Below are 15,276 nucleotides of genomic sequence, written 5' to 3'. Positions count from 1 at the left end.
CCAAGACGCTCACTCTCACCACCCCCATCACAAAATTGATCCATCTCATCGAGGGTCTTCCTCTCCTGCGCTGTCCCTCCACTCTCCCAAATATGATGCTCCTCTCCAAGAACCAGTCACCTCCTTGCAACATGCCCAAAGTATGTCAGATGAAGCTTCAGAATCCTTCACTCCTCCAAGGAGCAGGCTAGCTTTACCTCTCTCCAGGACAAATCTGTTTGTTCTCCTAGCAGTCCATCGTATATTCAACACTCTTCTCCAACACCACAGCTCAAAGGCATCAATTCTCTTTCGGTCATCCCTAGTCACTGTCCAACTCTCCGATGCATAGCATGTAATTGCAAAGACTATAGCCTGGATCAGGCGCACCTTAGTCTCCAGCCTGATGTTGTTGCTCTTCAGTACTCTTGAGAGATCCCTGACATCTGACTTTCCCAATGCAATTCGTCCCTTGATTTACTGGCTGCTGGTACCAAAAGTGTTGACTGTGGAGCCAAGCAAACTAAAACTATTAATTATCTCAATCTCTTCACCATTCATAGTGATGCTGCCATTTGGCCCAGTGGTGAGAATCTTTGTTTTCTTGATGTTGAACTTCAATCCACATTGAAGGCTGCAGTCCTTGGCCTTCTGCAGCAAGTGCTTCAGGTCCTCCTTAGTTTCAGCAAGCAGAGTTGTGTCATCTTCATAATGCAGGTTGTTGATGACTCTTCCAACAATCCTGATGCCACATTTTTCCTCATACAGCCCAGCGTCTCAGATGATCTGTTCCACATACAGATTGAAAAGGTATGGAGAATACATAAAAGAATACATCCCTGGAGGGACCCCCTTCCTAATTTTGAACCATGTAGTGTCTCCTTGCTCTGTTCTGACGACTGCCTCTTGGTCCAAGTATAGGTTTCACATTAGCTCAATCAAATGTTCTGGGATTCCTATTCTTCTTAGAGTCAGCCATAGCTTGTTGTGGTCCACACAGTCAAAAACCTTTGCAAAGTCAATGAAGCACAGATAGACATTCCTCTGGTACTCTCCACTTTCTGGCAAAATCCATCTAACATTAACAAAAATATCCCTAGCACCACGACCTCTTCTAAATCCAGCCTGCACATCTGGCAGTTCTCTGTTGACATATTGCTCCAATAGTTTTTGAACGATTTTCATCAGAATCTTGTTTGCATGTGATATTAATGATATTGCTTGATAATTTCTGCACTCTGTTGGGTCACCTTTCTTTGGAATGGGAACAAATATTGATCTTTTCCAGTCAGTTGGCCAGGTGGCTGTCCTCCAGATTTTTTTGGCACAACTTAGTGAGACCATCCAGGGCAGCATCTGTTTGTTTAAATATGTCAATTGGTATGGCATCAACTCCTGGAGCCTTGCTTTTTGCCAGTTCTTTTAGAGCAACTTGAACTTCCTCCTTCATCACCACAGTCTCTTGCTCATACGTTATTTCATGTAATTCTTCAGTGTCAGCCAATTCCTTCTGATTACCAAGTATTTTTTCCCAGACTGTTGGAGAAGTTTTTTCTTTTTTTTTTTTAAATTTAGGTTGTTTATTTTTCATTTCAATGAGCATCTACAGAGATTTTGGGATTCCATTCATTCATTGTTGCACCCTTCTCCCCGCACAAACTCCTCCCCCCCGGCCCCCGTTTGCTCCTCTCCTTGAAAAGCAAAAGAAAAACTCCCTCATTGGTACACAATCCCCCCCCCACACCTCCCCAAACCCCACCCCCTACCCCCAAATATAATCCACTCTGCAACCCTCATTGCATACTCCTACGATAAAAATAATGCCCTAAAATATAATACTTTTAGACTATTCTCTCCCCCATAGACTTCAATGCCGTAAACATATTCCATCCAGTTTTTCTCAGTCTTACCCCCACCCCAATGCCAGCCTCATTCTACAACAGTGGCACCATATAGCATTTGTCCCTTTGTGACTGAGATACCTCACTCAGCATAATGTCCTCCAGGGTCACCCATTTTGAATAATATTGCATGAGTTCCTTGTTTTTCAATGCAGCATAGTATTCCATTGTGCGAATATACCACAGCTTCTCTACCCATTCGTTTGTTGATGGGCATTTAGATTGTTTCCAACTCCTTGCTATTGTAAACAAAGCTGCGATAAACATGGGTATACATATATCTACTTGGATGTCATTTATGGTCTCTTTAGGGTATATTCCCAGTAGTGGAATTGCTGGGTCAAATGGTATCTTTATTTGCAACTTTTTGAGAAAGTGCCACAATGCTTTCCACAGTGGTTGCACAATTTTACGCTCCCACCAGCAGTGAATAAGGGTTTCCAGTCTCTCCACAACCTCGCCAGCATTTGTTGCTTGCTGTTCTGTTAAATTTTGCTAGTCTTACTGGAGTGAGATGATATCTCATGGTTGTCTTGATTTGCATGTCTCTCAGGGCTAGGGATTTTGAACATTTCTTCATGTGTGTGTTGGCCATCTGAATGTCTTCCTTGGTGAAGTGTCTGTTCATATGGAGAAGTTTTTTAATGTGCATAGGGATTTGATTTCTTAGAAGATTCTGTTCATCTGTTTTGTTTTCTCCTGGTTGTGGGTTTTCAGTGTCTCTCTGGAGGCTAAGGTGCGCCTGATACAGGCCATGGTATTTGCAATCGCTTGTTATGCGTCAGAGAGTTGGACAATGACTAGGGAGGACAGAAGGAGAGTGGGTGCTTTTGAGTTGTGGTGCTGGAGAAGGGTACTGAATGTACCATGGACTGCCAGGAAAACAAACAGATTTATCTTGGAGAGGATTAAACCAAGCTACTCCTTGGAGGCAAGGATTCTGGGGCTTCGTCTGACATACTTTGGACATGTTGCCAGGAGGGACGGGTCCTTGGAGAGGGACATCATGCTTGGGAGGGTTGAGGGACAGCGCAGGAGGGGAAGACCCTCTATGAGATGGATTGATTTGGTGACTGGGGTAATCGGGATGGGTGTGTCAGAGGCGGTGCGGTTGGCGCAGGATAGAGCAGGGTTTAGGGCTGTTGTGCATAGGGTCGCTATGAGTCGGAAACTACTCGACGGCACCTAACAACAACAACAACATTAAGACAAATCCCAGACCTCATACCAGTCTCATCTCTTTATATTTAGACTGTAACTATTAAAAAAATACCTGTGTTTTGTTATATAACTGAAGTGTTATTATGCTGTACAGAATTAATGATAATTTCATGGTGTCATCTATATTAATTCATCTTCAAACTATTTTAAAGTTTTAGAGATGCTTTGATGGTCTCAAATATTTTTTACTTTTGGTTTGTTTGAATTAGAATTCAAAGAAAGTCCACATACTACATTTGTATAATAAATTAATTGTTGTTAGGTGCCGTCAAGTCAACTTGGGCCTATCCTGCACCAAAATAAATCTTTTAGGCCTCTGTTAATCTATTTTCCTGCTCATTTTTTTTATCTTTTAGAACCATTATATATTTTTTATCACTATTTTTTTTCAATTTTACATTGGTTTGAATACAAAGTTTGTATTCATTGTGTTTTACACTATCCTTCATTCACATTGTGTTTCATACAATCATTCTCACTCATTATATATTATAAAATCATTCACCATCAAACCATGTCTATTATTACCCTGCCCTTCTAGATCCCTGCTGGATCCTTCCTTTCCCTTATCCTCCCTCCTTCCACCCACCAAGTTGTGTGACCCTTTGGTCTCCCCCCTCCACACTTACTTGCTCCCCTCTACTTCTACTCCTTCCCTCCTTGGATCCCCCTACACATTTTACTAGTTACCCTTCTGTTTTTACTAATTTTTTCCCCTTAAGGCTATTATTTTTTTAGGACCTATGTCATTTATCCTGTGGAATTTATTATATTCTGCATTTGGTGGTTGTGTCATGTAGTTTGTCTCCCAATATTTCCTCTAAACTGTAAATTAATGCTAAAAAGGTTTATGGAAATATAGATTCCTTTCTTTCTATTTTTGTCTAATATACTTTGGTGGTACAGGTTTTCAGAGTCTATGAATCACCTGGGACAGTTTAGATTCTTGCCCATCTTTCCGGAAGTCACTTAATAAATGGTTGTCTCTTTGTAGTGCTAACTTTGGTTATTGTGTTCAGGAAGCAAGAGCCTGAATCCTTCATTGTATAATTATCTGTCATGATGATTATATTAAATGTGTAACTTTTTCATTTTATGGTTTATCTCACTAGTGAATTTTGTTATAATACATTTTTTAATTACCAAAACTCACAGCTTTCCAGTTAATCCTAACTCATAGCAACCCTTTGAGCCTCTAAATCTTTATGGAAGGAAACTGTCCATCTCCTGTGAAAGGGCAAAGTGATTCAACCACTGATCTTTCGGTCAGCTCAGCACATAATGCACTGTACCACCAGGATGCCTTTTAAAGTCTCTCTAATCTCTTGTTGCTATTCAGTCAGAACCAACTCATAGCTGACCCTCCAGCAGTTTTTTGGAAGTTATAAACTGTGTGAGAGGAGATTGCCTATCTTTCTCCTGAAGAGTTGCTGGTGTATTTCAGCTGCTAGAAAGATGCCTCCTTTGGGTTATCAGTATAACTCTACAGATTATGCCACCAGAGCTCCCTATTTTTAATAAGATATTTTAATAAAGGAAAAAGTAAGAGAGGAAGGAAGTACAAACATGAATTATCATTTTCATCATTAAAAAGTACTACCTCTTTGTTTATTAGAGATAAATAGATTGTTAAACTAATGGATAATGATCAACTGGTTTTTGATCTCTTGAGTCTTAATTCCTAGTTCTGTGGTATAACCGTGTTAAATGTTTGACAATAGTCTCTTCAATGTCTGCAGTTGTATTTGTGACTTTGAAGGGGTACCATTGCTGCCTCAGTTATATAATCAATAATATTTATTGTAGATGGATAATTCTCTGAAATATTGGGAGAGGGGTCTGGTGAATAGAAGTGAGCAGAGAGAGCTAAGGACAGAAAGAAATAAAAGAAATAGTCTTAGTTACTAACTAATTTATAACCTGATAGGGAGCCCTGTAAAAATCAGCTTTGAAAAATGTGTGATGGTAGTAACTGATGTTTTCTCTTTAAATACAGGTGGTGTTAGCAAAGCATGTGTATGAGCAAGTTTTGCAAACTCTGGACAATCTTGTATATAGTGAAGATCTGAATAAATTTCCAGTCAGTGCTGCCTCGTCACCTTGCCCTAACTCTCCTCTGCCTTCCCTCAGTACCTATGGAGAACCTCCTGTTGAAAGGAAGGAGAATGGATTGTTCAGCCATTCTAGCCTTTCTAACTGTTCACAGAAGTCATTGTCTGTGAAGGAAGTCAAATCTTTCACCCAGATTCAAGCCAACTTTTGTATATCAGAGCTTCAAGTTCAGCTAAGTGGAGATCTGACTTTAGGGGCCCAGGGCCTCGTGAGCTTAAAGTTTCAGGATTTTGAGGTTGAATTCAGTAAAGACCATCCTCAGACTTTATCCATTCAGATTGCCCTGCGTTCTTTGCTAATGGAAGACTTACTGGAGAAAAATCCAGATTCTAAATATAAGAACCTTATGGTGTCTCGGGGAGCTCCTAAACCATCTAGTTTATTACAAAAGGAATATCTTTCTCAATCTTGTCCTTCAGTATCCAATGTAGAGTATCCTGATATGCCTCGATCTCTTCCTTCCCACATGGAAGAAGCTCCTAATGTTTTTCAGTTATACCAAAGACCAATCTCTACATCCCGGAAAAAGCAAAAGGAAGTTCAAGACAAGGACTATCCCTTAACTCCACCACCTTCTCCATCAGTTGATGATTCCAAGATATTTACTGGAAAGAGTAAATTTGATGATTCACTGGTCCACATCAATATATTCTTGGTGGATAAGAAACATCCAGATTTTACTTCTAGTTATAATCGAGTTAACCGGAGCATTGATGTTGATTTTAACTGCTTGGATGTCCTGATCACACTGCAAACCTGGGTCGTAATATTAGACTTTTTTGGAATTGGCTCCACCGCAGATAACCATGCAATGAAGGTGCCACCTGAGGACATTTTGCAAAGCATGAAGTTGGAGTCAGATACTCTGATAGAGTCTGAACTTCAGGATCCAGTGAACACCAAACTAGATCTCAAGGTATCAGTTCTCTTTGACTTCTTTCTTTAAGTTTTAGGAGTGAATTTGGGTTTGTTAAATACTGCCTGTGAAATGTTAGGAGCCATAGTAGCATTATCAGAACCTGTCTAATTTCATAGGGGATAACAGGAATATGTATCAGCACCAAACTGATCCCTATAAGGTGGAGCATACCTCCACTCTCTAACCTTTTTACTAATTCTGATGCCAACTGTTTCATCACATTTGATAATCAAATGTAATGGTCACACACAACTCAAAGACCATCCATTTGTTTTCATAATTTATCCTGCTAAGAATAATAGCAGAGTATTTATGAGAAGACTTAAGTCAGTATAGTCGGAAATGCTTAACCAGCTGTATGCATCTGTAATTTCTAACACGAATAGCACCATCTGTTGCTCAGGTTCCCAATTCCTCTATGTCACTTGGGCTCAGATTCACTAGAAATGTCTCTCAGAGACTCAGACCCATCAGGAGAATGACTCGTGTGACCGTAGGTATGTAAAACCTAGTGAGCCGATGGGCCAGGATCCTGTAAGCGTACTTGAGGCATAGCTAGATGGTGACAGTAGATGATGCAGGGTGGTGGTGTAGAGACTGGTGAGTAGCTGAAAGTTATGTCTCAAGCAAGCAAGCTTTTCCAAAGGAAAAAAATACCAGCTGCTGAGGTCCCACAAGTTTATATATGTCTCTAATAGGGTGAGAGCTCTGTGGGCCTAGTGGATAGAAAGTTATGCTACCAAGCCAAAGGTGGGTGATTTTAATCTGTGGCCCTCAGGTCTGGTTTTAATTGTTTTTTATCAAACATTCCTCTAAATGGTATAGCACTACTGGTCTGTCCATTTGCTGTACAGAGGTAACTTGTGGTTGCTGTTATGCTAAACACTGTGACCCTGATATGTTAAATGTTATAATGGTTATCCATGGTGGACAGAGTTTGGTGGATCTCCCTGATTAAAACAGGCTTGGAAACAGGAGTGGCATCCACTTCTGAAATAGCTTGTCTCCGGAAACTCTTATGAAATTGGAGAAATGATGAAAGTTATACAAGTGTTCAGGTCTTTTGTTCATAAATTTGCTATGTGTTGTCTACGAATTGATGGCACTTAACAACAACAACAACAGGGTGAGCTCTGGTGGCTTAGAGGCAAGAAGCCATGCTGTAATCCCGAAGGCACATGGTTTGAGGCCACCAGCTACTCTGCTGGATGTTGGATAATCTCTCATGTGATTAACTGCTTCTGAAAACCTGCCAGAGGGTCAGCTATGGGTTGGTTCTGACTCTATGGTACACACAACACAGTAGGATGGTCTTGAATCCCATCCTTATCCTTTCACCTTAATACAATAATTACTTCAGCACAAAATTAACAGTTAATCATTGGCTAGAGAAGACATCTGAATGATAAACCTTAGACACACAGTCCATACTTAGAGTAAGTGGTTTGTTGAGGAAGTAACAGTTTAAAACTGAGGATAAAGTCAGCTGGTTACAACTCAGGCTCAAGATCAAGATCAGGGAGCCCTTAGGCAAAGTCTCCCTTCAGAACAGGATAGCTTTCACAGTTTCTCCTCTGTGCAGGTCTCTCTCCCAGGAGAGGCCTTCTCTTTGGCCTTTGAGGACACTCTTCTTATTCTATTATTTTTTTTCCTTTCAGTTATACATTCATCAAATATTTCCTGAGTACCTAATTTGTACTCAGAAAAAGTAGTGAGGAAGGTATGGTCTCTGTTGTTTCGTTGTTTGGCAGCAGTGCATACTAGTTGAAGTATGTATCTATTCTTCATCTTTTCTTCTTAACCTTCTTTTTAACCAGTGTCTTAATTTCCAGTGATGGCATTCAGAGCAAAGAAAGATTATGGAGACCTGCCTCAGCAAATCCTACATATGCCACTCTTTTTAGTGGTTACAATTAACTATATATATAATAGAATTTATTTGATAACAAAGGATTCTGTTCCCAAGCCAGAGGATTGTTTTGCTCTATTGATACTTATCCTTAGAATGAAAATCTTTATAGTGTTTTTGAAAAATAGTCTAGATGAAATTCTAATTAATCAATCAACAGAAACTTCTACTGAATATTTGTTTGGCAGCATTAAGCAAAATTTTCATAATGTTCATCATTTTGCTCTGACAGGTTTCTTAAAATAAGACTATACTTAGTGAATCTGTATTAGTTATTTAGGAATACTGCAACATTAAATCCAAAGAAAAAATATTCTAAGTAAGGGAGTTCTGGTGTCCTAGTGGTATGAAGCTACTATGCTGCAGTCCTGAAGGCACACAGTTCAGATCCACAAGCTGTTCCATGGGAGAAGACTTGGCACTTTTTTCCCGTGTCATTAACTGCCTCTGAACACCACCAGATGGGTCAGTTATGTTTTGGTTCTGACTTGACAGTATTCAACAACAGTGTAAAAAGCCAAATAGACAAGGAAATCATAGGGAAGACACTATGGTGTCAGAACAAAAGAACACTAGATTTTTAAGTTAAATAAATTTTCTATAAGATCTCCAATTATGGTCTGGCTGACTTAAGAAAATTGAAATTGGCATCATTAAAAGCTCTACCTTAAAGCATATCCCAAGCCTTTCTCCGTCTTCCTTAATTACATTGTTAATGTAATGTATTATAAGTATTGTAGTGTATTATAAGTATTCCTCCTAGTAATACTTACCTTGCTTTATATTCTGTGTCCTAGGTTCACTCACTCTCTCTTGTGCTGAATAAAACCACCAGTGAGCTTGCAAAGGCAAATGTGTCCAAACTAGTGGCACACCTGGAAATGATTGGTAAGTGGGGAAAAACAGACTTGCAAAATCTAGTAAGAATTTGAATATCCAGATCCCAAATCTAATTGTCCTCACAAGCTAAGTGTGGATCAGTGAGTTGAGTATGGTTCTTGGCCTGATCATGATTTTAAGTTGTGGTTTCCAGATACTAGCTTATGGATCAGAATTGTCTGGATAGCTTTTTTTTTTTTTAAATTTATTATTAATTTCAATGAAAATTTACAAAGACTTTGGGTTTCCATTCATTCATTGTTGCACTTTTTTCCCTCCCAACCCTCCTCCCTAGTACACTACCCTCTTGGAAAAGTAAAAGAAAAGTTCTTTCATTGTTTTACACACCCTTCCCCAGGTCTACTCCACTATGCAGTCTTCGCTCTGGACTTCCGTCATGACAAAAATACCTAATCACGTATCCCTTTTAAACAGTTTTTTCCCCTCTTCTGTTTCAATGCAATATATTATTGAACCAATGTTTCTCATTCTCCCCCCAACCCCGATGTCAGTCCTGTTTTACAACAGTGGCACCATGCAGTATTTGTCCTTTTGTGACTGAGATACTTCACTCAGCATAATGTCCTCCAGGCTTACCCATTTTGAATAATATTGCATGAGTTCCTTGTTTTTCAATGCAGCATAGTATTCCATTGTGTGAATATACCACAGTTTCTCTGTCCATTCGTTTGTTGATGGGCACTTAGGTTGTTTCCAATTTCTTGCTGTTGTGAACAAAGCTGCAATAATCATGGGTGTGCATATATCTGCTTGGATGTCAGTTATAGTCTCTTTGGGGTATATTCCCAGTAGTGGAACTGCTGGGTCAAATGGTATCTCTACTTGCAACTTTTTGAGAAAGCGCCATACTACCTTCCACACTGGTTGCACCATTTTACACTTCCACCAACAGTGAATAAGGGCTTCAGTCTCTCCAAAACCTCACCCCATTTGTTGCTTGCTGTTCTGTTAAATTTTGCTATTCTGACTGGGGTGAGATGATTTCTTATAGGTGTTTTGGACTTTCTTTTTTTTTCTTTTTTAATGCAACATTTTTTTTAACAGTGTATTCTTCCCATTTAATATTTTTTTTCCGTATTCATTCATTGTTGCACATTTTCCTCCCTGCCCACCCCTCCCCTGCAGTTTGCTTTTCTCTTTGAAAAGAAAAAAAATTTTCATTGTTATATAACCTCCCCCCACCCCAAGTCCACAGTCCACTTTACTGTGCATTTCTTTTTCTGGAATCTTGTCATGAAAATAATACTTAATCTTATAGTTCTTTTAAACAGTTCTTTCCCTCATCTGTTTCAATGCAGTATACATTATTTAGCCTCTCTTTTCTTAAGTTCCCTCTAACCATGATGTCAGTCCTGTTTTACAACAGTGGCACTATGCAGTATTTGTCCTTTTGTGATTAAGATATTTCACTCAGCATATTGTCCTCCAGGGTCACTCATTTTGGATAATAGTTCATGAATTCCTTATTTTTCAGTGTAGCATAGTATTCCGTTGTGTGAGAGCCCATCAAGACTTTTTCTAATAAAAGGGAGACTTTTGTTTGTTTTTGAAGGATTGTACAGAAATTGAGGTTTTATTTCTAGTATAAGTTATTTTATAGATACTTTATGGAAGAGATGAATCTTTGAGATTGGAAGAGGCAAGGTTCTTAAGTTACATATTTCTGACACCTTTTTTCTTTTATTGACAATAAAATTAACAGATATTAATGATATTTCACTAATTCTAATTACTGGTTTAGGTTTATAGTTAGATCTAAATGTGTTTTCTTTTTTTATTTAAATCGTATATGCATTTAATTATTTTTCTGTGTTACTGCTAACTTGTGATGTTGTTCTATTATTTTCCTCTCAATTTAACATGTTTCTGGGTGTATTGCAAGATGAAAGCTTAATGACATTTAGTTTAATTAAATAATCTCATGTCTGAAGTGTGCATATATGCATTTTCCCCCAGATATCTTTAATGTGCATGACAAAAAGTATATATTATAATGTGTTTTAATTTTAACATTCTTAGAGGGAGACCTCGCCTTACAAGGGAGCATTGGGAGCCTATCTCTAAGTGACCTTACATCCCATGGAGAGTTCTACAGAGAACGATTCACTACAAGTGGAGAAGAAGCACTCATCTTCCACATTTTTAAGTACAAAATTAATCTTTCTTTTTGGGTGCCTGACATAAATGCTAAGCAAATGTGAATTTACTTACTTGGTTGATTGTCATTATCTTATGTTGCTTCAAATTGGCATGGGCCAAATTATAAAGAGTTTTGGAAAATTTTACCTTCTTAGGTAAAATTCTCATTGCTGTGGAGTCAAAACTGACTCTTAGCTGGCCCTCCACTAAATTTCTGAGTCTGTAAGTCATATAGGAAGAGATGGCCTGTATTTCTTCCAAGGAGCTACTAGTAAGTTCAAACTGCCAGGGAGGCACATATGGACTTTGAGTTAACTGCATGTATGACTAGTTTTGGTGGCTTAGTCGAGAGAGTTGCACTGTATTTTATAAAAATAGATCCACATTAAAGTGGGCTACTTAGGCCTTCATAGATAGAGCATTACTAAAGTAATCCTGATTTTTTTAAAACACCTGAAATCTCATGCTTGATTTTCCACTAACTTTCTGTTTAACCTTAGGCAAGTCACTTAAATAACCATGTGTTCATTTCTCTATCTGAATATGGAGGGAATTGAGAGCATTTTAAGCTTTCATCTAATTCTAAAAGTCCTGGAATGATTTCAGTTGGAGAGAATTGCTAATGATAAAGATGTTAAATTTCATTAAGAAGGGCTTTTTTCTTTATATATAAATATGATGTATGTGAATTCTTTCACTTTTCCATTTTAGAAGACATCTTAGGCCTATCTGGTTATTAAAGAATGATTTCCTCACAAGGCAAGAAACTTTAAGATGGTAGGCTTCAGCCTTAGTAGAAACTGTGAAAAAACGGATGTTCATGTGTTCATGTTCTCATACAAATTTCTATTTAATTAACCTAGGATAGTGCTCAGATTTTTTCCCCTTCCCATATAACCAGGTTGATTAGTAACTAGTTATTATGATACCATACACCATTAATTCAAAGCCAGTTGTAAAAATTTTCTATTTTTGTAGGTTCCAAAGTTTTGCATTTCATGAAAGTGAAAAGGGGACTTCTTTTTGTCTCCAGAAGAAATTATTACTCAGAATTGTGGTTTTACTCATTTTTTTTTATGGTCTTATTTTTATTGTCATTCAAAGTCATATTGTCATAATCCCCACCAGGTTTAAGAGTGAGAAAGAATACTCATTATTCTCTAAAGTCATGGAAAAAGAGGCAGAACCCTAGGTGGCCTCTGAATGAGTTCTGGAATCAAGAGTTCAGAACCCAGAGCTGTCCACCTTGTTTATAGCTTTGGCTTTTACACTTATTACTTATATTAATATCCTCAACACACATTACAGATACTTGAATGTTGTTGTGGAGGTTTGGGTTATTTTTTTTTAAAACCTGAATGTAAATTTCCATCTTAGTTGTAAAGATGTTTTCTGGGGATACCCCTATTCAACCAAAATTTTCTTTAAATTGTAGACTGTATTTTGTTTGCTGCAGTCTGAGTCATGTTTTTACGTTTACTCCTAGATACGGACGGCCTGACCCTCTGCTTCGGAGGGAGCATGACATTCGTGTGAGCCTTCAGATGGCCTCTGTGCAATATGTACATACTCAACGCTTTCAGGCTGAGGTAGTGGCCTTCATTCAACATTTCACTCAGCTGCAAGATGTCTTAGGGCGCCAACGCGCTGCTGTTGAGGGGCAGACAGTAAGTAAGCTCATTTCTTTTCTAGTTTGGTTATTAGAACCTTTAAGCCAACAGAGATAAATATGAAAGATTTCACTGAAAAGAGTTAAGACAATTTTACTCATACTAATGTCAAGAATATCGTCCACAAAGAAGGTAAAATGTCATTACAGAGTCAAAGGTGGAAGAAAAGACTGAGCTGGATGTCAGAGGAGACTCTGAAATGCCAAAAAGTTGAAACAAAGGGAAGAAATCAAGAAGTTAAAGATTTGAACAGAAGCTTTCAAAGGACAGTTCAAGAATACAAAGCAAAATATTACAATGAAATGTGCAAACAGATGGAGTCAGAAAATCAAAGAAGATTTTTTTAAAAATTTGCTCAGTATTTCTCAAGCTCATAAAGGACAAAGTTTAAGTTGCTCTGAAGGAATTAGCAAAAAAATGAGGCCTGAGGAATTGAAGGAATACCAATTGACATATTTCAACTAACAGATGCAGCCCTAGATGTGCTCACCAGGTTGTGCCAAGTAATAGGCTTCTTGGCCAACTGACTGGAAGAGATTCGTATTTATTCCCATTCTCATAAAAGGTGATCCAGCAGACTGTGGAAATTGTCAAACAGTATCATTAATATCACACGCAAGCAAAATCTTGCTGAAGATAATCCAAAAATAACTGGAACAGTACATCAACAGAGAACTGCCATAAATAGAGCTTGGTTTACCAGAGGCCGTGGCAGTAGAGATACCATTGCCAATGTCAAATGGATCTTGGCTGAAAGCAGAGAAAGATTTTTTTTTTGTATGTGTGTTTTATTAACTATACAAAGCATTTTATTATGTAGATCACAACAGATTGTGGCTAACATTGAGAAGAATGGGAATCCCAGAGCATTTATTTGTGCTCATGTGAAACATATACCTACCTATACCAGGAAGCTGTTGTACGAAAAGAGAAAGAGAGCACTGCATAGTTCAAAATCAACAAAGGAATGCGTCAGGGATGTATCCTTCCTCATACTTTTCAGTCTTATGTACAGATCATTTGGGAGACTGGGTTTTGTGAAGAAGAATGTAACGTCAGGATTGGAGGAAGATGACTCAACAACATGGGTTATGCAGATGACAGAACCTTGCTTGCTAAAACTGAGGAAGACTTGGAGCATTTGTTGCAGAAGGTTAAGGACTGCAGTCTGCAGTATTGATTGCATCTCAACATCAAGAAAAAGATTCTCACCACCAGGCCAATTGCATCATCATGACAGAGAAAAGACTGAGATTGTTAACAGTTTCATCCTGCTCAGATCCACAGTACACAGCCTTAGTATCAGCAGTCAGAAAATCAAAAGATGTTGCATTGAGAAAATCTGCTCTCAGGGACCTCTTTAGAGTTCTAAAGAGCAATAATGGCAGTCTAGAGCCCAAGGTGCACTGATCCAGGCCATGGTTTTCTCAGTTGCTTGCCATTTACATAAAAGAAAATATAAAAGGTCTTCATATATAAATGTAAAATAAAAATGTATAAAAATATAAAATGGTTTTCATAATTACTTACTATGCATCTGAGAGCTGGCCAGTGACAGAAGCCAATAACATGGATTTCCAAGACAACAAACATGCCTGTCCTGGAGAGAGTGAAACCAGGTTGCTTCTTGGAGGCAAGGATTTTTGAAACTCCGTCTCACATATTTTGGGCATGTTGCCAGGGGGGACCAGTGTTTGGAGAATGACATCTTGCTTAGAAGGGTCGAGGATAATCACAGAAGACCCAAGATGAGATGAATTGACACAGTGATTGTGGAAATGGGGCAGGTGTATCAGAGACAGTGAGGATCGTTCAGCATACACCAGAGCTATTGTTCATGGGTTGCTAAGAGTCGTAGTCAACTCAACAGTACATAACAACAAATAACAACATGTACTTCAAATGAACTCTCTTATGGCCTGTTTGTAAAAGTTGTACTGCAATCCCAAAAGCACACAGTTTGAATCCACCAGCTGTTCCATGGTAAAAGGATGAGCAGTCTCCTGTGCAACTTACTGACTCGGAAAACTCACTGGAGGGTCAGCTATAACTGATGGTATACAACAACAGTAATGTGTACTCCACGTGACAGATTACCTACACATTTGGCAGAAAACATACTGTAATTGGAAAGGTTTTATATACATGTGTGTGTGTATGTCATGTATTTTTATAGTATATGTAATAGATATAGATTATATGTGATTATTCATAGGTTGCTCTATCATCCTTATATCTTTGAGTTCTGAAGCAATGTTGTCTTCTTGATAAATGAAAGTTTTTATTTTCTTATTTTTATGGTATAATATAAGTAGAAGTTTACCAGTTTTATTGTTTTTTTTTGAAATAGCCAACTATTGATTTTTCTTTACTGCTTAGGTGTATTCTATATAAATGATTTCAATTCTATGTTATTTTCTCCCTACTAATAGATTTGACTATGCAAAGGCATTTGACTGTGTAGATCATAACAAACTGTGGCTGACTCTGAGAAGAATGGGAATCCCAGAACACTTGATCGTTCTA

General features: G+C 38.3%; 1 protein-coding gene across 1 annotated transcript in view; it reads left to right on the top strand.

Annotated features, from left to right (window-relative positions):
* Positions 1-15,276, top strand: part of VPS13D (vacuolar protein sorting 13 homolog D (S. cerevisiae)) — a 424,616-nt gene that overhangs the window by 64,006 nt on the left and 345,334 nt on the right. Inside the window, exons 21-24 of the mRNA XM_006885745.1 lie at positions 5,098-6,129; positions 8,839-8,929; positions 10,961-11,087; positions 12,567-12,747. Of these exons, the coding sequence (XP_006885807.1) occupies positions 5,098-6,129; positions 8,839-8,929; positions 10,961-11,087; positions 12,567-12,747 (1,431 nt within the window). The remainder of the gene's footprint in view (positions 1-5,097; positions 6,130-8,838; positions 8,930-10,960; positions 11,088-12,566; positions 12,748-15,276) is intronic.

The sequence above is a fragment of the Elephantulus edwardii genome, unplaced genomic scaffold, assembly GCF_000299155.1.
Source record: "Elephantulus edwardii isolate Elephantulus edwardi_28Jun2011 unplaced genomic scaffold, EleEdw1.0 scaffold00045, whole genome shotgun sequence".
Classification (NCBI taxonomy): Eukaryota; Metazoa; Chordata; class Mammalia; order Macroscelidea; family Macroscelididae; genus Elephantulus; species Elephantulus edwardii.
The sequence above is the reverse complement of the archived record's forward strand: the minus strand, read 5'-3'. Positions and strand labels throughout refer to the sequence as shown.